The 23,669-nt window shown below is 42.6% G+C and overlaps 1 protein-coding gene across 2 annotated transcripts in view; it reads left to right on the top strand.

Annotated features, from left to right (window-relative positions):
• The window catches only part of FHL3 (four and a half LIM domains 3), a 78,383-nt gene extending 55,014 nt beyond the window's left edge, over positions 1 to 23,369 (top strand). For both annotated transcript variants that reach the window (XM_040424436.1, XM_040424437.1), the window contains exons 2-6: positions 10,147 to 10,315; positions 14,076 to 14,250; positions 20,588 to 20,757; positions 20,902 to 21,088; positions 22,524 to 23,369. In XM_040424436.1, coding sequence (XP_040280370.1) covers positions 10,160 to 10,315; positions 14,076 to 14,250; positions 20,588 to 20,757; positions 20,902 to 21,088; positions 22,524 to 22,678 — 843 coding nt within the window. In that variant the 5' untranslated portion in view covers positions 10,147 to 10,159 and the 3' untranslated portion in view covers positions 22,679 to 23,369. The remainder of the gene's footprint in view (positions 1 to 10,146; positions 10,316 to 14,075; positions 14,251 to 20,587; positions 20,758 to 20,901; positions 21,089 to 22,523) is intronic.
• The last annotated feature ends 300 nt before the right edge of the window (positions 23,370 to 23,669 follow it).

Consider the following 23,669-nt stretch of genomic DNA (forward strand, 5'->3'; position numbering starts at 1 on the left):
AGTCACATGGAGCTTGTATCCTGGGATGTATATGCTTGCGTGAAAATTGCCTCACTCACAAGCTGGAGCTATTTTCATAAGAAATTACTCTATGGAGTAAGACTCTCTCCACTGGTTTGTACTTGCTGGCTTCTTTTTGGCATGCCTAAGTACTCCTAATAACATGAGAATCCTCCAATACTTCTACCAAGAGTGATAAAATGAAAATTTATGTTTTATAATGGTCTTCATTGCATGACGCTATTTGCCCTTAGAACTAGAAGCAACGAGTCTCCAAGACAAATATATTACTGGCAATTAACCAGAATGGACTTCACTGGTGCCGGTAGATTTATGGATCCTCTGGGATATCCACATTTTATCTAAAACCTCAAACTGTGGGTCTTTTTCCATACATATGCATGCTGTCGTCTTGGTCATGGATTGTATCCCACCACTACCCCTTTATTCTTCATATTGGCTTTTCCACACAAATTACTACCATTGTTTTTTTGGTTGGAATAGACCATCTTGTATAAAGCAGTCATATTTATGTCTAACAGGCCCAAAACTTTATTTGGAATATGTATATACAATATCTGCACTACATACTCAGGTTTCCTATTTTCCTGTTGAAAATGTACTTTTTGGATCATATTACTGTTTTCTGTATTGTAAATTAAACTATGGACTTTGTAGTGATCCATACAGTAGTTGTCCCCTACATAACGATAAACTCCACACAATGGAATTATGATGCAAGTCTAATGGCGAGTTCACATCACCGTTTACTTTTCCATTCTTCTGAACTGTCGAAGATAACGGATCTCAGACTGAAATGGTTTAAATTGAAACCAAATGTGCATAACTAATGACCAGAATCAATAAAAATTTTTTTTTTTTTTAAAAAGATCCATCCAAAAACAGAAAAATAAACTGATGTGAACTCTGCCTTAGCTGAGCCAAAAAGTGCCCTTAAAGGAAACTTGTCAGCAGGATGTTGGCCTACAAACTGCATCGGCAATCTTGACTCTGAGGAAGAAAGCGACAACTTCCATGGCGTCAAAGTGCTAATTAGCATATGACAGGAGCGGTGAATAAAGAGTTTTTTTCTCTATATTTATAAGTCGCAAGAAATGTAAAAAAAAAGTCTGGGACAGCATTAAAAGATTGTAAAAGTAATGCTGCCAGTTTGTAGAGCAATATCATGCTTTATATATATATATATATATATATATATATATATATATATATAATAATAAAATTATGGTTTTCTTGATCCTGGCCCCATCTGTGTTTCTCAATGGTCGGTAGGTCTTGAGCTGTACACCAGGATAAACAGTGATAAACAGCAGTAAAAATGCAAGTGATTTGGATGCGGTTTTAACCGTACCTTAACCACTGCTTGTGAATACCCTTAAAATAAGAGTTTTCACTAGTGCTCATACAAGCTTTCCTGTGTTTTTGTGAAGTTGAGCACTTGTGCAGATCATTGGTAATTCTTATTTTACACTACACAGTAAATGCTGCAAATGTATTCCGAGGAATATACATATTTCTAGCACATATCAATTTTTTGTTAAATTTAATTTTGATTAAAATATTTTAAACTACCACAATTTAATTTTGCAAAAACAGTTAGTTTTGAAGTTTGTCTGTAAATCTGTTGGCCTGTTTAGATGAGGTCATTCACGCTTGTATTTTAGAAGTTAACGGGGTTCTGCACTTTGTTTAAACTGATCGGCGGGAGTCCGACACCCAGGACCCCCGCCGATCAGCTTTTTGAGAAGGCAGCGGCGCTCCAGCAGCGCCGCGGCCTTTTCGCTATTTACCGCCGGCCCAGTGATGTCTCGACTAGTATCCCTGGCCTGGGCTAAGCTCCATTCAAGTGAACAGAGCTTAGCCACGCCCACGCTAGTTGATGCTAGTCGTGACGTCACTGGGCCGGTGGTAAACAATGAGAAGGCCGTGCCGCTGCCGCCTTAAACAGCTGATCAGCGGGGGTCCCGGGTGTTGGACCCTCGCTGATCAGATGCTGATCTATCCAGAGGATAGATCATCAGTTTAAACAAAGTGCAGAACCCCTTTAAGGTATGCTTCCATAGGACAAATCTGAGGCTGACCCCCAGGTTTCTGTCATGGTTCTACATTTTGCATGTAGTGGTCTACCTGTGGCTTTAGCCCTTTCCCCCACGGAAACTGTCCCAACTTGACGCAGTTTGGAAAGCCACATGGAAATCATCCTCTGCCATGTGGACAGCAGTGTGGATTTTCATTGAAAACAAAGGTGTGGATTCAGCCTGACATCCATGTGAACAAGCCTTTACTGGTAACTGAGAATAAACAGAAAATATATGCTTTAAACAGGCGCCTGCCAGCATATTAGTGAACCTGACTGATCATGTTGTGTGTGACCACATTGTTTCGGGAGAAATGGCTTAATATTTTTGCAACCCTTTCTGGGAACCTATAAACCAAATGCTGTTTTTACCTGTCAGGAATTCTAGCACTGATTTTAATTGTAAGTGTTGACATCATGCTTCTCTATTTAACATTTGATGAAAGCAGGGAATAAATGTCAGGTTCTGCCTCTAATTAAATCGCTTGGAGTCTGGTCTGTTTACCACATCTCACGTGTATCTACTTCACTTTACATTTGGAAGTGTTACATTGCCTTCTGAAAGCTTAAAGGATCTGTCACCAGTGACCACACTATCCAACTGTCTACATGGACACATAGCTGTGGTTCACCTGGTTTTTTTAAATGCTGCTTTTCTTTTGTTTATCTGAGACTCCATTCCAGAGTTACGATACTTTTTCTGAATATTTAAAATGGGCCTTAGGTGCTATGAGGGCAGCACCATTGCTCTTGTTGTACCCATGCTCTGCTCATTTCTGTGGCCAGCCTCTCCTTGCTTGCTTTGATTGACAGGGTCAGGCAGTGGCAAAGGGAGGGGCTGTCCAAACAAATCGGTGATGCCCTTGTTGCACCAAAGGTCTAATTTGCATATTAAGAGAAAGTATCATAACTCTGAATTGGGGCTTCAGATTATGTTATGTACTACCACATTTCCCCTGCAGCAGAAGCTTTTGCAGCAATGGGTTTTGTTTTCGGGGGCTGGGCCACCGATCGCCATGGTGGTTGCATTTAGAAAGTCGTTGTCTTTGTTAATGCAAACTTTTTAAAGGGCGTATCCAATATTAGAAATACCCTTCCCCTTCCCTACTCCCACCCAACAATGCCCAGGCCCCTGCTATAGAAGATACTTAGTCCCCTGCATGGCCACCGCTGCATCTCCCCATCGCACGGGTTAAAACTTCTGGCGATTGGGGGTGGGGGGTGAGCAGCCAATAGCAGGACACGACAGTGACCAGCCTTCCTAGCATCACCCGCGATACTAGGGAGGCTGGTTACCATCGCGGCCTGCTATTGGCTGCTCCCCCCCCGCCCCCATCGCTGGATGTTTTGATCCACGCTAGGGTTGTTTCGGGTACTATGCCAGAATCTATTTCGGTACTGGGATGTTAATATTTTTTTTTTTTTTTTATATACTAAGCTGCGCTACTACGCAGTTATCATCTCCTCTTATGAGAGAACATGGGTCTTGGCGCGCACTATGTTCTCCCAGTACAGACAGTGGAGAAGGAGGGCCAGCACCCGCCTCCTGTATCTGTATTAAAGGTTAATTAGTGGTGCAGTGCCCCCCCCCCCCCCCCCCTCCCAGGTATTAAAATCATTGGTAGCAGTGGCCACAGGGTCCACTCTCCCCTCATCATTGGTGGTGCAGTGGCAGTTCTGATCGGAGCCCCAGCAGTGTAATCCTGGTTACCATGGCAGCCAGGATGCTACTGAAGCCCTGGCTGCCATGGTAAGCTCCCTGCTGCTGTGTGCACAAAGCACAGGGCAGCAGGGAGTGTGAAATCTTATTCACCCTAATAGAGCTCTATTGGGGGGAATAGGACAAGGGATTAAGATCCCAGGTTCTAGCCCCTAGGGGGGAAATAGTTATTAAATAAAAAGTGAAAAAAATAAAATAAAGTATAAATCGCCCACTTACCCAATTTTACACATATACATCATTCATAAATAAATAAACCTATTACATATCGCTACATCTAAAAAGTCCACTTAAAGTTTTTTTTTCATATCAAAACTTTATCACAAAGTCCGAAAACATTCGGTAATTTTTTCTTCAGTTTATGACGGTAGATAGTGTAATGCACATTTTTGCCTCTGTAGTTAACAGTACACCTAGTATAGCTTTGATGCAACCAAAGACTTTTCACATGGTCCCCATACTACGAACTCCCACGGTTTATCCTGTTGTGATCTAAGTCTGGTTCAGTGAACTGTGGGAGGTCTGGGTATTGTGGCCATGTGAAAGCTGCCTAATATTAGAACTGTATATTCAGACTTGTGTATGGATGATGGATGTCTGGAGCTCCAGAGTACATGCAAAACAGGACTGAAGAGCGCAGGACAAATTTGATGGCAAAAAAGCCTTATTAGATGGCACCAAGATATTGTACTGTATCATTAGCTCAGATTAGTTCCTGTCCCTATGTGGCCACAATCTACTTTCCAATCTAATCTGATTTGACGCTCAAATTACTTTATGCGCTCTGCTAATTGATGCTAAATATAAAGTGCCAACACTGGCCTTGTTCCAAGTGGTTTGGCTTAAAGCTGGCCATACACGATATCTCTCCTGTTCCTCAAAAACATGCAGAATTGGCCTAACAGACATATGTAGTTAAAGGGGTTTTGTCACTTCAGCAAGGGGCATTTATCATGTAGAGAAAGTCAATACAAGGCACTTACTAATGTATTGTGATGGTCCATATTGCTTCCTTTGCTGGGTAGATTCATTTTTCCATCATATTATACACTGCTCATTTCCATGATTACAACAACCCTGCAATCCAGCAGTGGTGCTTGTTTGCACACTATAGGAAATAATGCATGGGAGATCACATAGGCTGGTGCTTTTTCCTGTAGCGTGCAAGCATGACCACTGCTGATGGATTGCAGGGTGGTCGTAACCATGGAAACGAGCAATGTATAATGTAATGGAAAAATGAACCACGCCAGCAAAGCGGGCAATATGAACAATCGCAATACATTAGTAAGTGTATTCACTTTCTCTACATAATAAATGCTGTTTGCTGAAGTGACAAAACCCTTTAATAAGGAGAGGGGAGAAAGCTGCTGCCAGGCTTCTCTGACAACAGCTTATCTCTCCATTAACAAAACACTAAGGCTAGTTTCATACCTCCGGCACCCTGTTCCAGCAGAAACGTGGAGAATCGTCCGGGCACGAACCGCAGCATGCAGCAGTTTGTGTCCGGCCGACTCTGCTTGTCTGCTGGAACATCGTACGGATATCCGCTGGACCCTATTATACTTCACTCCTTTGCTACCAGTGCCGTACAAGTACAGCGCTGGAGCAAAGTGCAAACATGGGGCTAGCTTGCATGTGCAGCCAAGCGTCATGGCCGGTGGGTCTGCGCTGTTTCAAACAGCAGGGACCTTTGGCTAATGACTTCGACCTGCAATAATGCTGATCGCGGTCATTAAAGCCTTTTTAGATGCCGAGATCAAGTGAGATCACGGCAGCTAAAAGGTTGAAAAACCAAGAAGCTCGCTCTTCCTGGCTTCTTACCGGCATATTCTGCGGCCAATGAGGATGCCGGTAATTGGTTTCAATGCAGTTAGTAATTTAGAAATCTGAGATTCCTTTTAGCTGTACAGTATGTATGAAACTTTTATCCCATATTAAGGGTAATAAGAAATGGTCTTTCATGTATAACTACCTGCAAGACTGCATGTGTCCTGATTGGGAAGACGGGAGAAAGCCCCTTCCAGACACCTGGCAGCAGCTGAAAGGGGGTATATTCTGGTTTTAACAAGTTATCCCCTATCCACAGGAGAGCTTTCGGCTCTCTCCTTCACTCCCATATAAGTGGCACATTTCCTACCAACCACTTTGTCAATTTAAGAGGGGGCTTCACAGGGTACTTCGCCCCTGTTCTCCTGATTGGTGGGAGTCCTAGCTGTAGTTATTCCCTATCGTATGGATAGGAGAACTTGTTATAACCAGAATACCTCTAAGTCACATAGAACAAAAGGAGTGGGCAGTTGAAGTCCAACTGCCAGGTTCTTATCTCCCCTAACATCTGTCGTCGGAGGCCTCCCATAAACATTTATATGGTGGGCCAGTCAGGTTGGTATGTTTGGACGAGTTTTATCCCACAGCTTAGGACAGTGGGATAAAGGCAGATCCCCTAATGAATATTTTATTGCAGCCATTTTGCTATATAAAACCAGGCCAGCTGCAATTTAAAGGAAGAAATGCATATACAGCAGAAAATATTCTAGAACTCCTATAATGGCTACAATTGTGGTGACGGGTTCTCTTGTATCACTTTGCCCACACACCTTGAGACAGACTGAAGACCTATTTTTGCTTTCACCTTTATCCCCGTGATATAGTACAGGGAGTGGTTTTCATTTTGTTGACCGAAAAGGGAAAGGGCTGAAGCGTGTTTGATTTTCAGACTTGCTCCTGGGATGTGTATGCTGATAAGACTGTTTGTTTTGTGTGCAACATTAGGTATGACAGATTTTTATGGACTGCGTTCCTAGCCTTTTATATAAAGAACAACCTACACTGATAAAGTTCCAGTGAATCAGTGCACCACCATGGCAAAGATATGTCCGCAGCAGAACAAAGGTTATTTCAGTGCGCTGAATAAACGGAGCTCAAAAGGAAAACCATTAGTGCAGAATTGTTACAGCACTATTTGCTTGTGAAATGTAAGGCTACTTTCACACTCGCGTTTGGTGTGGATCCGTCATGGATCTGCACAAACTCATCCGTTCAGAACTGATCCACATGTATTATCTTTAACATAGCCAAGACTTATCTGTTCAGATAATACAACTGTCTGCATCCGTTCAGAAAGGATCAGTTTGTATCATCTTTAACATAGCCAAGACGGTTCCGTCTTGAACACCATCAAAAGTCAATAGGGGACAGATCCTTTTTCTATTGTGCGTGAAAATGGATCCGTCCCCATTGACTTGCATTGTGTGTCAGGACAGATCCGTTTAGCTCCGTTTCGTCAGATGGACACCAAAACGTTGCAAGCAGCGTTTTGGTATCCGCCTCAAAAGTGGAATAAAGACTGAACGGAGCCAAACTGATGCATTCTGAGTGGATCCTTTTCCATTTAGAATGCATTAAGGGCAAAACTGATCCATTTTGGACCGCTTGTGAGAGCCCTGAATGGATCTCGAAAACGGAAACCAAAACGCCAGTGTTAGTAGGCTAAGGTGTAGGACAACCCATAAGCACTAGCGATTGCTACTATTTAACAGTATAACGCTACGTCCACATCTGTAATCACAATTTCAGTATCCTGATCTAGTGTAGGAATAGATACCAGAATTGCCGTATCCGGCATACCCCTGACTTCCAGCACCCAACGGTGTCCGGCATATGCCAAAACAGAAAACCACAATTGCGATTGCAGACATGGAGGTAGCCGAAAGGGTTGACTCAGCAGGCAATTATCGAGCACAATCTGTTCAGGATAACTGCCTGTTAATCAGAGGAGGTGAGAGCTGCATTTACATACAGTAATGATCTCTTCTGTACGGGGACGACAATCGCTGCTGCAATCACTCATATTGATTGGTTTCCTGGCCGTAGCTCAGTTTACACAGGACGATCTGCAGATTTTGGTGTGCGCATAAACCTATGCTTTCATCAGTTCATTGCGTAATAGGTGGTACACAGGGCAATTATCGGGAATGAGCATCCCTAGGAATGTTTGTTCAAAATAATTGCTCTGATCGTCGGTCCATGTAAAGAGTCCTTAAAGGGGTTTTCCAAAATTTTTATAGTGATGACCTATCCTCTGGACAAGGTCATCAGTATCTGATCGGGGCCCCGCCAATTAGCTGTTTGAGAAGGCAGCAGTACTCCTCTGGAAGTGAATGGGTCTGAGCACGATACCAAGCACTGCCACGGTGCTTGGTAAGCTGCAAGAAGGCTCCTGTGAGTGGCACTGTCTTCTCAAAACAGCTGATTGGCAGGGGTCTCGGGTGTCGGACCCCCACGGATCAGATACTGATGACCTGTCTAGAGGATAGTTCATCAGTATAAAAATCTCAGAAAACCCCTTTAAAGAGAATCTGTTACAATGATTCTGCACTGTTGGGGCTCATGGACACAACCATATGTTCAGTCTGCATCCAATCCACATTCATTTCAATGGGGCCTCAAAAAATGCAGACAGCACACAGTGCATCCCCACCAAAAACTTGGCCGTTCTATTGGGCCTACCCAGCAGAAAAGGGCCTCCATTTATTGAATGGTGGCCAATAAATCTGTTTGACGTATGCATCAAGTGGTTTTCCAGTGTATAAGCCAAACAAACCACTAAAACAGTGTGAAAGGGCCTAAATTCATTTTATTTGTGTGTGTGTGTGTGTGTGTGTGTGTGTGTGTGTATATAACTTGAAGCAACCAGTCTGTCATCGTAGACCGTTTTCTGTGATTAGATGAGGCTTATTTTAATGCTTGCTTTCTCAGTTTCGCTTCTCCAAAATCTCCTTTCACTGAAAAGCCTTCGATAGAATTCAACACTTTTTTATTTTGGTGCTTGTGATATCTGATGTTGGCAAGTGCTGTCTTTATAATACAGCGGACACCCACTGGGAATGGCATGACCAGGGGTGACCTAATTTGAGACCAGGGCAGCCAAGTCTTAAGAAAGGTAGTCTTCGCTTTAGCATCCTCCGCTCCAAGCGTCTCCATCCTCGTTATCTTATTATCATGATGGCTTCTACCCATTGTGTCCAGGAAGGAGGAACGGAGGATTTCCACCTCTCAGGATAATCTTTTGTGTGGCCTGGGAACAGGGACAGGAGTGCTACCTCCTACCTCCGGAGTGAGTTTGACAGAGGATGTTATATAAAGATATTACCCCATACCATATATTTGCCTTTTTTTTTTTTTTTTTTTTTTTTTTTTTTGTCATTTTGTTCCCCACTGAAATTCAATAGTCATGGAAAAAGTTAATGGTACCCCAAAATGGTAGTGTATAGTTTGCCATACAAGAACATGCCCTTACACAGCTCTGTAGACAGATATAAAAAAAGTTTGTTTTTTTTCTTCAAAGGTTTTCTAATTTTTAAAAGTAGTAAAACTTTACAGATGGCATCTCCATAATCTTACTGACCCGCAGAATAAGGCCATCATATCATTTTAAGTGCATAGGGAATGCCGTAACAAAACCCCAAAAATCATGGTGGAATTTTTTTTTTTTTTTTTTTCAATACAAGATATGATAAATTAAATGGTCCAAATTAAACCATTTAAATGTGAACCAAATGGCATGGCCAGCACTGGAAAGCTTAAGTGCACTGAGGAGCTTGGCCGTACTTCTCTGTGCACTGAAACCCTCCTTTGCAAAGCAAATGTGGTTCTGTTTGGTTTTTTTTCCCTCAGGAATGCTGCAACTGATTTTGACCAGACGGGCATCTTTTTAATCACCAGGATCAACCCTATCAGGCAGTACACCTGGTTTGATAGTTTTGATCCTGCTGACCAGTGCTGTTTAAATCCAGGACATAATTATAAGCTTTTTTTTTATTTAACTTATAGGAATAATGTTAGAGTAGCAACCCCTGCTGTTTCTATTGAACAGCTTTTCTGTGTCCACCACAGTAAATGTACTGAGGTGGACACATATGCTCAGTCTCTGGCTTTCTGTATACCACTCCAGCAAACTCTTCACATTGCACATGGTGAACGTAGGCTCCCGTGCAGCCTCTTTAACATGGAAATCCTGATGTGCAGTTCTTGTATTTGTATATAGAGATTGCATGTCTGAGTGCTTGATTTTAAGTTTGCAATGCATGTGGCTGAAACATTTAAACTATGTTATTAAGAGGGGTGTCCGTCTGCTCTGGTTATATAGGCAAGTGAATGGAGTATTGTGGGAGGAAACGTAAAACCATGGGATGAATATTAAAGTTGTGACTGTCCTCAGTAAGCAGTGCTTCATCCGTTATAAATTATATTGCACAAGTTTGTATGAAGAATTACCAAAGTAAAACTATTTTAACCGGGAGTCTTTTTCTTTTTGCTCTCTAAGAACCAGCACAAAAATGAGTGAACAATTTAACTGTGATAGCTGTAAGGAGTCTCTATATGGAAGGAAGTATATCCAGATGGAAGGAGGTCCTTACTGTATACCGTGCTATGACAGCCTGTTTGCCAACACATGTGATGAGTGTAAAGAGCTGATTGGCCACGATTCAAGGGTAGGTCAACCTGTCTAAATTTCATGTTTTCATATTAAACTTGTGAAGAAAGGGCTTACACTACTAGACACGTTCAATGTAAATGTAAGAAATAATCCTCTACGATAATGATAAAGCCTATCACATCCAAAATCAAATCAAACAGCGGCAAATTATTCATGGAGTAGTACAGTATGACCCAAAAAATAATTTTGAAATTACAGAGCTTAAAGAAGAACTCTTAAAAAAAAAATATATATAATTCTCGGACCTGTTAGAAGGGTACCTGATGTAATCTGTAGGGAATGTAATCTTCTTACCAGTGACTGCATTTGTGAGAAATCCCATCCCTTCTGATTATCACCTGTCATGTGACCAGCAATCAGACTTTCCAAATGACACAGAATGTTATGTGGACAGGAAGCCAGTTTCTCTGTCAGGGGTACTCAACTAGTTTTATTAAAGGTCCACATACCTTTAGTCAGATGAAGGTCCAAGATGAATACCCCCAGTAAGAATAATGTCCCCATTATTGCCCCCTTCTCTGCTTTTGCAAAAAAATAATAAAATTGCCTCCTCCATTTGCTCACTCCGTGGTGAACACTCTCTGCTGACTGGAGGCTCAGGAGAGGACCTGCACTCCAGCCTGATGACGTCTCGCAGGTCCTGTCCTGAGCTTCCAGTGAGTAATGACTGTTCCCCCACAGCGCGAGCAAATAGACGAGGCGAGGTTTTTACTTTTTTTTTTTTTTTTTTTTTTTTTTTTTTTTAGTAATGTAAGTGGTGGTGGAGGTAAAGTGTTTACTAATGCATGCTCCACAATGGAAGCCTCATTAGTAACAGTCCACACAGTAAAATACCGTCCATTAATATTGTCGGTAGTAAAAATAATTTCCAGCACTGGCAGGGCCACTAAAATACCAGCCTTGCCGGTGAGATGCCAGCCAGGTGGCAACCCCAGCCCCAGAACAGACACATGTATTTTTGTTCCACATCCAAGATGGGAACACGTCAGCTGTAGAAGGAAGTCCTTTGCTGCAGTCAGTGATGCGTTCCCGCCTGTGTCTACTCCTCAGTCCCCTCCCAGCAAACTGTGGACCTTATTCCATTGGTGGCAGTGGTGATGTCAGTCCTCTTCTCCAGCAGCACGTACTGTAAGTGCCCTTTGGATCTTGAAGCTCCCTTACATGCCGCTGCTGCAGGAGAGGAAGGACCTGTAAACACTGAGCGCGCTGAGACAGCTTCCTCCACGTGCAGGTGCCGGATGAAAGCGCTGAGAGACAAGTTGCCTGCATGTGGGGGAACCTATCTCCCTCAGCACGCTCCTCCCCTTCCATCCCACACCTCCATGGGGAGGAGCTTGTGCCCCAGCTCTTTCCTAGTGGCATACTAGCAGATTAGGAAGCAGCCTAATAGCTGTGCTGCTTCCTATGTAATGGAAGGGACAGCAGGGGTCCGGACAGTTAACCCCTGTATTCCTATGAGAGCCTCAATGTCAGTCAAATAGGAATGAATTGAGAAGTAACTGACTTCCTGTCCTGTGTCAGTTGGAGATCAGAGTGTTGGTCACATGACACAGCTAAGGATCAGAAGGGAGGAGAACTCGCAAATAGTCACAGATTACATCATGCACCGTTCTAGCAGGACAGAGAATAAAAATGTTAGTGGGAGTTCATCTTTAAGGTAATGCTGTCATCTTTAATGGTTGTGAACAGTCGCATGTGGGGATCACTTAAGTGTGATGATGGCTGCCAGGGTGGATGCCTCATCATGGATGCTTTCCAGATGTCAGGCTTGTGCAGAAGATGGTTAGTTTAATTAAAAAAAAGGAAAACTTAATACACAGGCCCAGACACCAAGCTTGACTCTTTATTCCAAAATTGTAATGCGCTTTGGTTTCATTATGTCCATTTCTTCTGAGGAAGGGGTTAATCATATTGCTATATGAAATTAGTGGTTAGGATGAACAGTCTTTTTTATATCGAAATAACAGGACTTAATTGTTCTCATCCTGGCAAAATATCATATTCTTTTCCTAAGGAAAAGGTTAAAGAGTAACTAAACTTTTCTACAGCTTTCCTTTAAAATGTTCTAAATAAGCCAAAAATGTTTTTGTAATATACTTTATTACAAAAAGTATATGTGGCCTCTCCAAACTGTTGATCAGTGGTGTTGCTCGGTGTCAGACCTCCAACAATCTGATATTGATGGCCTATCCTGTGTATAGATTATTAATATTCTAGCCCAGAAAAAGTCCTTTAACCATTAAATTGGTAAGTTTGTATAAAGAGAGCCATAATGTTTCCACCTATTGGCATACATATTATGGCCACAACACCAAAACCCCCTGCAGTTCTTCTACAGAACCCTATGATGATCAAAGTTCAGATAAGCACAATGGCAGGGAGGCCTGGGACTAAGTCAGAATACAGACACTGTGTACATATCGCATCTGACTCCAGCCTTAGGGTGTCTGCCAGCAGTTTTCTCCTCTCATCCCAGTGAAAACACATGTATCCTCGACTCTGCCGAGCATGTAAGACAGAAGAGACCGCTTTTGGCAAAGCAAGCGTTCAGCCAACAGCTATTAAAGGTGTGATTAAGACCACACCTACATACAGGTGGTATGATACAACAGAATTAAACAGAGCAAGGGTCAGTTACCAGATGGATGAGTAGTCCTTTGGGTTACGATGAGTTCTGGGGTGCTGTAAGGCTTGGCTGTAGTCACATGGGGGGCAGTGATGTCAGCAGTTTGTCCACGGTCCCTCCAAACACCATTACTCGATCTGACCCCCTTCAGAAAAATACCCGGGCCTGCATGGGCCTTTTCTCCTGTAGTCTGTCACGCCCCTCCCTCTGCGAGGAGTCCACCCTCCCTTCCTTGTCCTGGTAGCCAAAGACCCACAACATCCATTATGGCCCATAGCTCCAGACCGGAAGGTCATAGGGAGATGGTTCTGCGACAAACTGGTCCGCCTGGGTTCCGGCTACAGGTGGAGACCAAAAATGGCTCTGTTATTAGGTTCCTGCTGAGTGATCTCTTATTTCCTTCCCGGCACCTGACCCCCAAACTACGACCAGGGACATGTCCATCTTGGCCCCAGGGTCGCAGATATATAACTGGTTTATGCCTGTGATGGACGGGCAATTCATAATTCCTTGTGAATCCCCAGTACCATGATCTCTGATGGATGGTGGTTTTCCTGTAGGATGAGTTGACCTCCGTGCTGGCTGAGTAAAGTGTGAATTGTACGCATGTGGCCTGCTTGAAGCCAGGACCCTTGCAGAGTTCACTCCCTCTGTTATCTCACAGCAAATGGCTGGAATTAGATCATAATTCCTCACAAAAGGGATATGGGCACCCTTCCCCAAATCAACTCCTGTATACCTTTTTTAAACATCCTGAATTTCTGATGCTGCTTCATAGCATTTTGTATGTTTGCATTTGGGCCCAGAAATCATCAGCTATTTCTTTCTAGTTTCTGCACTCGGACTTTGCATGGATTTTCTAGCAATCCTCCACAACTCCCTACCAAAGTCCTCTAGAACCTTAGAAGGCCAAAAAATTTAGTAGGTTGTCTTCTCCTTGCTTTTTGTTTTCTGTTGAAATACAATATTGTCACTAGCATTCAGTTCAAGGGATAGTCACGTGTATCAATACACATTGTCAGCTTTTCCGGTACCATCTGCCAGAGAGGTCGTGGTTTGATTTACTCACTTTACATTTTATGTAGTGACATGCAGCTCTATAATAATGCTCACTATCTACTTATTACAGGAGCTCTATTATGAGGATCGTCATTACCATGAGAACTGTTTCCGGTGCTTTCGATGTGAACGATCACTGGCTGATGAGCCCTTCACTTGCCAAGATGAAGAACTACTATGTAATGATTGTTATTGCAGTGAATTCTCCTCCAAGTGTGTCAGCTGTGAAAAGACAGTCATGCCAGGTACTGCAAAATGAGAAATGTGAAGGTGTGCCAGTAGTAAAGTAGCACTAAAGGCCAATACTTTAACCGTAATTATGTTTCAGAATATTCAGTTCTAGAAGTCTGTTTAAAGGGATTGTCAGGTTTCAGGAGAAAAAGGACAACACAGGGGATCAGCCTGCTTTAAAGAATAGATCAGTACTTCTACTGCAGATCCAATGCCGCTGCTCTGGTTTTCCTGGAAGGGTTCTTTATCACCCTCACTGATTACTAAATAGGGGTGCAGAAGCCCCTTCAGTTCTGATTTGCTTTGTTTGGCTCTCCTCAGACAGCAAGCCAAGCAAGCCCATGCTTGATTCTCCAGAGAGCTCATCTGCCCCTTCATTTTAGAAATGCATGGGGTCTCGGCACTTGGACCTCCACTCAGTTATCAGGAGAATATAGGTCAACTGATTACAGTTTGGCAAACTGCATATATGAGAATTACAAGGAAAGCTGAGCAGGTTAAATATCTGACGTGGGAATAACCCTTCTGAAGAGGTTCTATACTGAATTAAAACAGGGATAGAACATAAATATTTTTATTTTTTTTAAACCTGACCGTTTTATAAAACTCCAACATTTCTTTTTATCAGCTCTCTTGAAATGTTAGTTATTTCATGAATATAAGCATTTACTATGTTGTGGCACTCATCAGAAATTTATGAATGAACATCTGGATGTCGCTAGTTGGGGGTGCATCGCTTCATTGTCCAATCAGTACTGCAAGTATTGGGGTACGGTCACAGTCAGGTTTAAATCGGTGGAACAGCCTAAAATGGAATCATGAATTATGCTCCAGAATTGCTCTTTAATGGGCAATACAAAGATTTATTGAAAAGGACATCTCAGGAGCTGTGACTAGTGTGAGGCTAGTACAAGGCCTGAAAGAGTAGTGCATGATCCAGGGCTTTTTATTTTTTATTTTTTTATTATGGCTTTTTCAATCTGTCATGCAACTGCCCATCTGCACTAGGCATGACTAAAGGTCTTTTTACATGGGATGATACAGCAGCAGATTGTCAGTAAAGAAGCATTCCTTGCCGACAATTGCCTGATCGCTGTTGGAGGAGACTGCTGTATTTATATGCAACAATCTCTTTCACAGTATGGGGAGGAGTGATCGCTAATGCCATTGCTCGTCCCCATACCGCCTAGTTGTTTGCACAGCACCATCTGCAGCGGGCAAACAATAATTATTGGTGACTGTACAATTGATCTATTACCCAATGAACAAGCATTTCGTTCTTTTAATCGGGTAATTGGCGGTACATTTACACTGCCAGATTATCTGCAGATTTGCGGCCCGTGTAAAGTGCATCAGTTTTGCCTAGTGTACCTTGGGGGGAGAAAAGTGTCTTTTTTACATGTATAAAAAAGGCTGGGTTTCTTTTCCAGTTTTCAGTGTCATTTACAACTTTGATTAACATGCCTTTTTATGAAAGGGCTGAAAAACTACTCTGCATCTAACTAACACACCATCCTTCAATGACTTCAGAGAATATTCACGAGAAAAGGAAATAAATCAAGGTTCAGAAATTCTTGGCATATGGTACATTTGTAGTGTGCGGGCCAAATTGTTCGCAAGTGTTTGACAGTGCCAGAACATTCTCTAATGACGTACCTGGAACTTCCTTCCAAATCAGTGTAACTATTAATGACCTGAATGTATGCTGCCAAATCCAAATAAGTAAAAATCTAGAATTTATAGACCCTTTATAGATTAAACATTTCTGCTTTAGGATGTTAGGTCCTTTTCCCGAAGCATGAACAGAACTCAGGCAAAACTGTTAGGCGGTTAATAGGGTTTTCTGGTTTCAGGAGGAAATCGGGCAACTCAGGGGATTAACTTGTAAGAAAGGATAGCATTTTTTTCTGGTTTTCTCGGCATGACCTTGTCTTCCTAGTTGCAGTGGTGACAACACGTGACTGCTTCAGCCAGTCTTTGGCCTCTTCAGTGCTCCGCCCTGGTCACATGCTGTTGATGTAATGTCACACTTCAACTAGGAAGACAGAGCCATGCCAGGAGAAATGGGGCAGCAAGAGATCTGTCAGGTAAATTATCATCTCTTCTTTATTACAGGTCAGGCCCCCGAGTTATCCAGTTTCTGCTTGAGCAACCCCTTTAAAAATATCTAACCATAGCAAACAGTGCTGCATTAAACTGATGCTTAGAGTCCAAGCAAAGACTTTTGCATATAATTCATTTACAAAATGTGTATGTAGAATTGAGCATAATGTCGTAGATGCCAGTCCATAATACTCAGTGTCCCAAAAATACCAATGAGCCACTGGCTACTAAACTGAAAAATTTAGGAGCCAAATTAAATCTTTAGTTGCCAAATTTAAAATACATATAATTTATAATAAATTCTTGGACATGAGACACGGGTCACAGTAGTGAGCCAGCACTACATACCTCTTACTTCCAGTGACATCTCCGGTCATGTAGACCTTCTCTTTCCTCTTCTCCTCCGTTTGACCCAGACCGCCATCAATTCTTTCAGCTGCATCTCGTCTCTAACAGACATGTTAGATTTCTACATTTTTCCATCAACCTTCCCATTCTGGTGTCCCGACAATATCATCCTGCTGCCACTCCCAATACTGTGCCCACTGTGCTCCCCAATTCCCCAGGTACTATACTGCTAAAAAAAAACACTGACCCCAGGAGACCTAATTGGGGTAATTTGGTGTAAAGTAGAAGTGGCTTAGTTGCCCATAGCAACCAATCAGATTCCACCTTTCATTTTCCAAAGGAGCTGACAAAAAGGAAGGTGGAATCTGACAGTTTGCTATGGGCAACGAAGCCAGTTCTACTTTACACCAGTTTGATAAATGACCCCAAATGTCCCTATAGTATCTACAGCAATTATAATGCCCTCTAGCGTGACCCCAGTAATAACACCCTATATTGTGCTTCAGGTAATAATGCCTGTATAGTGTCCCCAAAAATAATGTCCCCTAATATGTCCCAGTAATAGAAATGCACCTACAGTTCCTCCCCAATAGCAATGCCCCCCACATAGTAATTTCCCCCCACACTGCCCCATGTAGTAGTTTGCCCTCACACTGCCCCCATGTAGTAGCTTGCACGCATGTGGCAGTAATGTCCCCCAAAGTTGACACACACAAAAAAAAAACTAAAAGCAAATACTCGCCTGTGTCCTGGTGCTCGCTTGCAGATGGTATAGGCCGGGGTGGTGAGGCAGACATGCACACGTCACTGCGTTGCATCCCAGCACAGGCGCGCAATGATGTCATCACGCCCGCCTGCACCAGAATTTTACTACCGCATAGGCCTCAGGTCTACTAGGCCTAAAACCTATGGTGGTGATTGGCGGCGGGGCAGGGAACTATGCGCTCCCGTGCCATGTGGCACGGCAGCGCTCCAGTCGCAGATGGTGGCAAGACTAAAAAGTCTTGTCACCATCTGCAAATTCTATGTCGCATCAGTGACCATTTTGCTCACCATCTGGAGCGCTGATACTGTATATAAAATGTGCAATGGCATATAAACTATGCCATTAGCAAATCCCTTAATTTTTTTTTTCATCACTATTTCTTGACCATAGACCATCTCTGGGGGCTGCCAGACAAATTAGGCCGTTGGCGAGATAAACGAGAAACAAGGCGCTCATAGGGTAGTAATTTTTAGTGAATAGTTTTAGGGAGTACTGAATTAAAAGTTGTACGCACCTTCTGGTGTTGTGCTTGTGTCAGCACAACACTTGCAAAGGTGGGCGGGAAGAAGGGTTCAATCCGGATGAGGTATGCTGCCGGTATCTTTCTCAATCCTAGGAGTCGCCAGTACTCCAGAGGAGTGATGTAGATTACTGTAAAAGGGCTGTGTGCTAGCTTGTACACACTGTGATACCTTTTGGCGCAAAACCACAAAAGCGAATGATGTCTTTTGTGGTGTTGCGCCAAAAGGTATCAGTGTGTACAAGCTAGCACACAGCCCTTTCACAGTAAATTAGGCCGTTGGGATTTCATCTACTGAAGAAGCCAATTCCATATTCTACATCTCCACCCTAAAATAAATACAGTATGGCCCCTTCATGCATGCATGCTAATTGTACTGGACTGTTATGCAATGTCTTTAGTCTGCTTTAGCCCATGCAAAACCTATTAGACTCCATTATCTTGAGGATTAGATTACACGTTGGATTGTGTTATCACTTAATTAGGCTGTGATCTTTCATATCTTAGTTCAAGTGTGCTATATCTATCTGCTACGTTCTCTGGGATTAGATACATCACAGTTCACTTTATGCCTTGGCTCTGGACTGAAGTCTTCTTGGGACAGCAGTAATAGGATTAAAGGCTTCTTCAAGCTATAAATATTTAAAATACCGTAAGCCGATGTGGATTTTTCTTAGAAAACAGATAACCATGCTCCCCTGAGTTTACAGAAGAGAAGGAAAAGTTAAGGCTGAGCTAAAAAACTTAGAGCAGTTGTATTCTCCTTGCCATTGATATATTTTCTAAAAAGGCTTTTTGACTGAGTACTATTTTTTTTTTTAGATTAAATATGAGTAGCATTAGTTAAAAGGCATTTGTCAGCAGATTTGTTCCTATGAAACTGGCTGACCTGTTAGGCCTATTGCACACGACCGTATGGCTTTTTCAGTGTTTTGCGATCCGTTTTAAACGGATCCGTTGTTCCGTTTTTTGTTTCCGTTCCGTTTTTCCGTTCCGTTTTTCCGTATGGCAAATACAGTATACAGTTATTTCATAGAAAAAATTGGGCTGGGCATAACATTTTCAATAGATGGATCCGCAAAAAACGGAACGGATACGGAAGACATACGGATGCACTTCCGTATGCATTCCGTTTTTTTGCGGACCCATAGACTTTAATGGAGCCACGGAACGTGATTTGCAGCCAAATATAGGACATGTTCTATGTTAAAACGGAACGGAAAAACGGAAACGGAATGCATACGGAGTACATTCCGTTTTTTTTGCGGACCCATTGAAATCAATGGCTCCGTATACGGACCGTATACGGACCGCAAAAAACGGCCAGTAAACGGGAAAAAAAAACGGCCGTGTGAAAGAGGCCTAACACATGCACTTGGTAGTTAAAGGCATGTGCGTTGGTCCCATGTTCATGTGTCCGCATTGCTGAGAAAAATTGTTTTTTAATATATGCAAATTAGATTTTAGGAACACCGGAGGCATTGCCATTACACCTAGAGGCTCTGCTCTCTCCAACTGCCATGCCCTCTCCACTTTGACAGGTCTAGGCAGTGTAAATGTAATCACTCCTGGCACTGACTTTTCCAAAAGTCTTGCACTGCGCCATGTGCTTCAGTATCCGGCACAGTACAGAAAAAGCCCTTTCCTGTACTGCCCTGTGCCAGATATTAAAGTGCATGGCGCAGCCCAAGGCCAGGTGTCGTGACACTCAATGCCTGATCCTTTCAAAGTGCAGAGGGCATAGCCGTTGCAGAGAGAGCAGAGCCTCTAGGACGAACGGCAACACCCCTATTGCTCCTAGAGGCTCATCTGCATATATTAAAACCAAATTTTTCTCAGCAATGCGGGCACATATGAACATAGGACCAACACAGATGTCTTCAGCTGCCAAGTGCACATGTAACAGATCAGCCAGTTTCAGATCTATGACAGATGACCTTTCATTGGTTTGTAGTGTGTGATATAAATATCTGTACCTGCGGGGAACCCTCTGCTGTGCTGCCACCCTGCCTGTTTTTTTTTTTTTAAATACCGCTCCTGTGCCCCGTTATGGCCCCCCACAAATTCCACGCTCAATATGCTAATACGGAGCATCGGAGCAATGGGGAGGAGATGCAGTCCTTTCTCTGTGGGCGTCTCCTTCTCCTCTGGCTGTAGCGCTGTCCAATCTCAGCGTCCAAAATTCTGGAACACTTGCCGGAATGCTGGATCTGGAATTATTTTACATTAAAATGCATTAATGCCGGATCCAGCTCTAAGTGTCCCGGTAAAACTGATCCGGTTTTGCGGTCTGCACATGCTCAGACCTTTTTAAAATGTGAAAAAGATAAATACCGGATCCTTTTTTTCCAGATAACAACCGGAGAGACAGATCCGGTATTGTAATACATTTGTGAGACGGATCGATCTGCAGGCTGGCATCCGTTTGCATACAGATTACCGGATCCGGCAGGCAGTTCCAGCGACAGAACTGCCTGGCGGAATCCAGCGACGCTAGTGTGAAAGTACCCTAAGCTGGAAATGTGACTTGCCAGATTCCACTGTTTCTTTCAAACATTCTCTATTAGAATTGTCTTAAATGTCTCCATTAGTATGGTTTTTATTTTTCCTGTAGGATCTCGCAAATTGGAATACAATGGACAGACTTGGCATGAGCATTGCTTCATATGCAATAGCTGTAAGCAGCCCATCGGATCTCGCTCATTCATTCCTGACAACCAGGCCCATTATTGCATCCCATGTTATGAGAGCAAGTTTGCCCCTCGCTGCACACATTGCAAAAAGGTAATAGATGTTGGCTGAAGGATAGACTTTTTACTTGTGGTGGTCTTAATATCTAAAATGGGGGATTATCTGGTTGGTTTGTGACTCATTGTAATAACTGCCTGAAGTTTTACTAATCATTACCACAATCCTTTTACTTTCCAGTCACTGACCAAAGGAGGCGTAACTTACAGGGATGAGCCATGGCACAAGGAATGTTTTGTCTGTACTGGGTGTAAGACCCAGTTGGCCGGTCAACAGTTTACCTCTCAGGATGAGAAGCCTTATTGTATCAAGTGTTTTGGGAACTTATATGCCAGGAAATGCTTTGGGTGTACTAAACCTATTACAGGTATTTTTGCTCTGCTTTTATTTTGCACAATGTAAAAAAATGAATACATTAGGGATGTAGTTTCAGAGCCTCTTTATTGCATACTGATGTTGATGTTTTTGCTCATGTGGGTTTTGAGCATTTTTGCATTGTTTTGTAATTATGTAATTCTAGATGCCGGGCTAAATAAAGGCCTAAGCTGGCGGTGGTTCCACCGAAGTTATGAAGAGCCGCAGGCCTCTCCATAACTTCGCCGCATCCAGCGCCTGTTCTAAATGTAAGACCGCTTCCGAGCTGTCTTACATGTAGACCATTTTCTACGCCTAAACCAGAAAATAAGTGAGAAGGGCCTGCCAACCCTTCTCTGCCATCGCCCACAATTTTAGACCTGGCACGAGTCAGGGAAAAGTTGCAGGTAGCAGCTCCTGAAATACAACTAATTTAGGTGTATTTCAGATTAGTAAATGACTCCCTATATTTTTGCGTACACCTATGATTCCTTTGTCTTCCTGATCCAGTGAGTGCTCCTTTCTTCCGCCACCATTCAGTACAGAGCTCAGTTTTCTGGAATTCCCATAGAGGTGAATGAAGTGGCAGTTAACATGCCTGACCTGCGCCTCTGTTTATTTTGGGGGGCTTCGAGGGGTACAGGGTACCCATTCTCATGATTGGTGGATGTCCTGCTGATCTAATGGGTATCACAGTTGAGGAAAGGGGGCCAGTATACAGACATAAATATTAGTGACTAGGAGTCAGTAGAAACGGCCCTATTAAGTACAGTACTACATGTATAATACTAAGGAGAGGTGACAGATTCACCTTAAGTCAAGTACCCCCTATTTAAAAAAGTTACATCCAAGTACCCTTAAAGGAGTTGTCTGCTTTTTTTTTTTTTTTTTTTTTTTTATATTGATGACCTAGCCTGAGGATAGGTCATCAATATCAGATCGTGGGGGACCCACTTCTGGCATACCTGTTTGAAGAGAAAGCTCTGCTAGTCATTGCAACTTCATCGGTGAGTAGGTGTCATTAAAACTGCTCCGTCCCCATTCACTTCAGTGTGACGGCTCCCTCCTATTCACTTGAACAGGAAAGAGCTGTCCCATAGAAGTGAAGGGGACAGCAAAGTTGTACAGTAATTACACCTGCTCACCGCTGCAGTTGCAACTGCAAGCAGTTAAACAATAAAGAAAAGGCAGTTCTCGTAAGAGCGCTGCTTTCTCTTCAAATAGCTGATCAGTGGGGGTGCTGTGAGTAGGACCCCTGCCAATCTGATATTGATGACCTATCCTGAGTATAGATCATCAATATAAAAAAAAAAAATCTGACAAACCCTTTAAAGCTGTGATCATACACTGAGCTGCACAATATCCCATATTTCAGTTCGAGAAAGCACGTCATTGTACAAGATTCATTTCTGGCTTTTTGTAACTTTTCCATGTTTGGTTCTGTTTAGGTTTTTTTGGAGGAGATAAGTATGTCTCCTTTGAAGACAAGCACTGGCATAACAGCTGCTTTAACTGCTCCCGTTGCTCATGTTCCCTGGTAGGGAAAGGATTTTATCCAGATAATGAGGACATTCTGTGCCGTGACTGCAACAGTGACCTATAAACTTCTCAAGAGGGCAGGTGTTATCTGCACCCCTGTGTGTACGCCTTCATTTGTCTGGAGTCCACATAAGGCAAAGCTATGGAGCAAATAGGCTTTCTTCCCAAAAAACATTCTTGTGGACTGCACAGTAACTTTGTGTACTTATAACACCTTTTGACACTCCAGCATTTGTCTGCATTGCTTATCTTTTCCATTGCTGCAGTACAGTGGTTCATTCAGTTTGGATTCTGCAGTAAAGTGTTATTGTTCAGTAGTTACCGAACATGCTTTGTAATTTAAATATTCTTAAATAGTGGATAAAAAGTTTAACATAAAATGATTGTAAAGTTAAAAAAAATCATCTGTGGCTTTTGGTGTTGCTCTTTGATGCATATTTTTCTGTTCTATAACTTTACTATTTAAAATAAACTTGATGTGAAGACTTGGTAAATGCAAGTAGATGTCCACTTACAACAGTTGTACACTCCCTCATTTAGGAAGCAATGTTGAATTCATGATTATTGGTCTCTGCTCTAGTAAATATTGGACCGGCTTACAAAATGGCTTCCTTCACTGTCTTCAAATGACAAATCTACATTTTGGTGAAGTAAAAATAAAACAAATGTGCTAAATATTGCCTGCAGTCTTTAAAATGGGGCTGCAGAATAAATGATCTTTCTCATAATTTAAAGGGTAACTGTCATGTTTTCATCCAAAAATCTGCATATGTTACTGCTGCTGCAGCATTATGCATAAAGCAATCTTTAGTTTCTTCACATACCACTTTTCCTTGAGTTTTTCCCTTAGTTACGGCTGTTTAAACATTTACAATATGAGGACCTTCTCAAGATGGCTCCTCTGCCAGTTCTGAGGCCAAAACTGCATTCCCTCAGGTCACATACAAACTTGCTGTAGCCAGCAGCTTCCTGCCAGCCAATCAGATTGGATTACTGAGAGACACGCCTCCTCACTCTGAAGCCTAATGCAGGCATGCAGTGTGAAGGACCGCCCC

Source organism: Bufo bufo, chromosome 3 (assembly GCF_905171765.1).
Source record: "Bufo bufo chromosome 3, aBufBuf1.1, whole genome shotgun sequence".
Classification (NCBI taxonomy): Eukaryota; Metazoa; Chordata; class Amphibia; order Anura; family Bufonidae; genus Bufo; species Bufo bufo.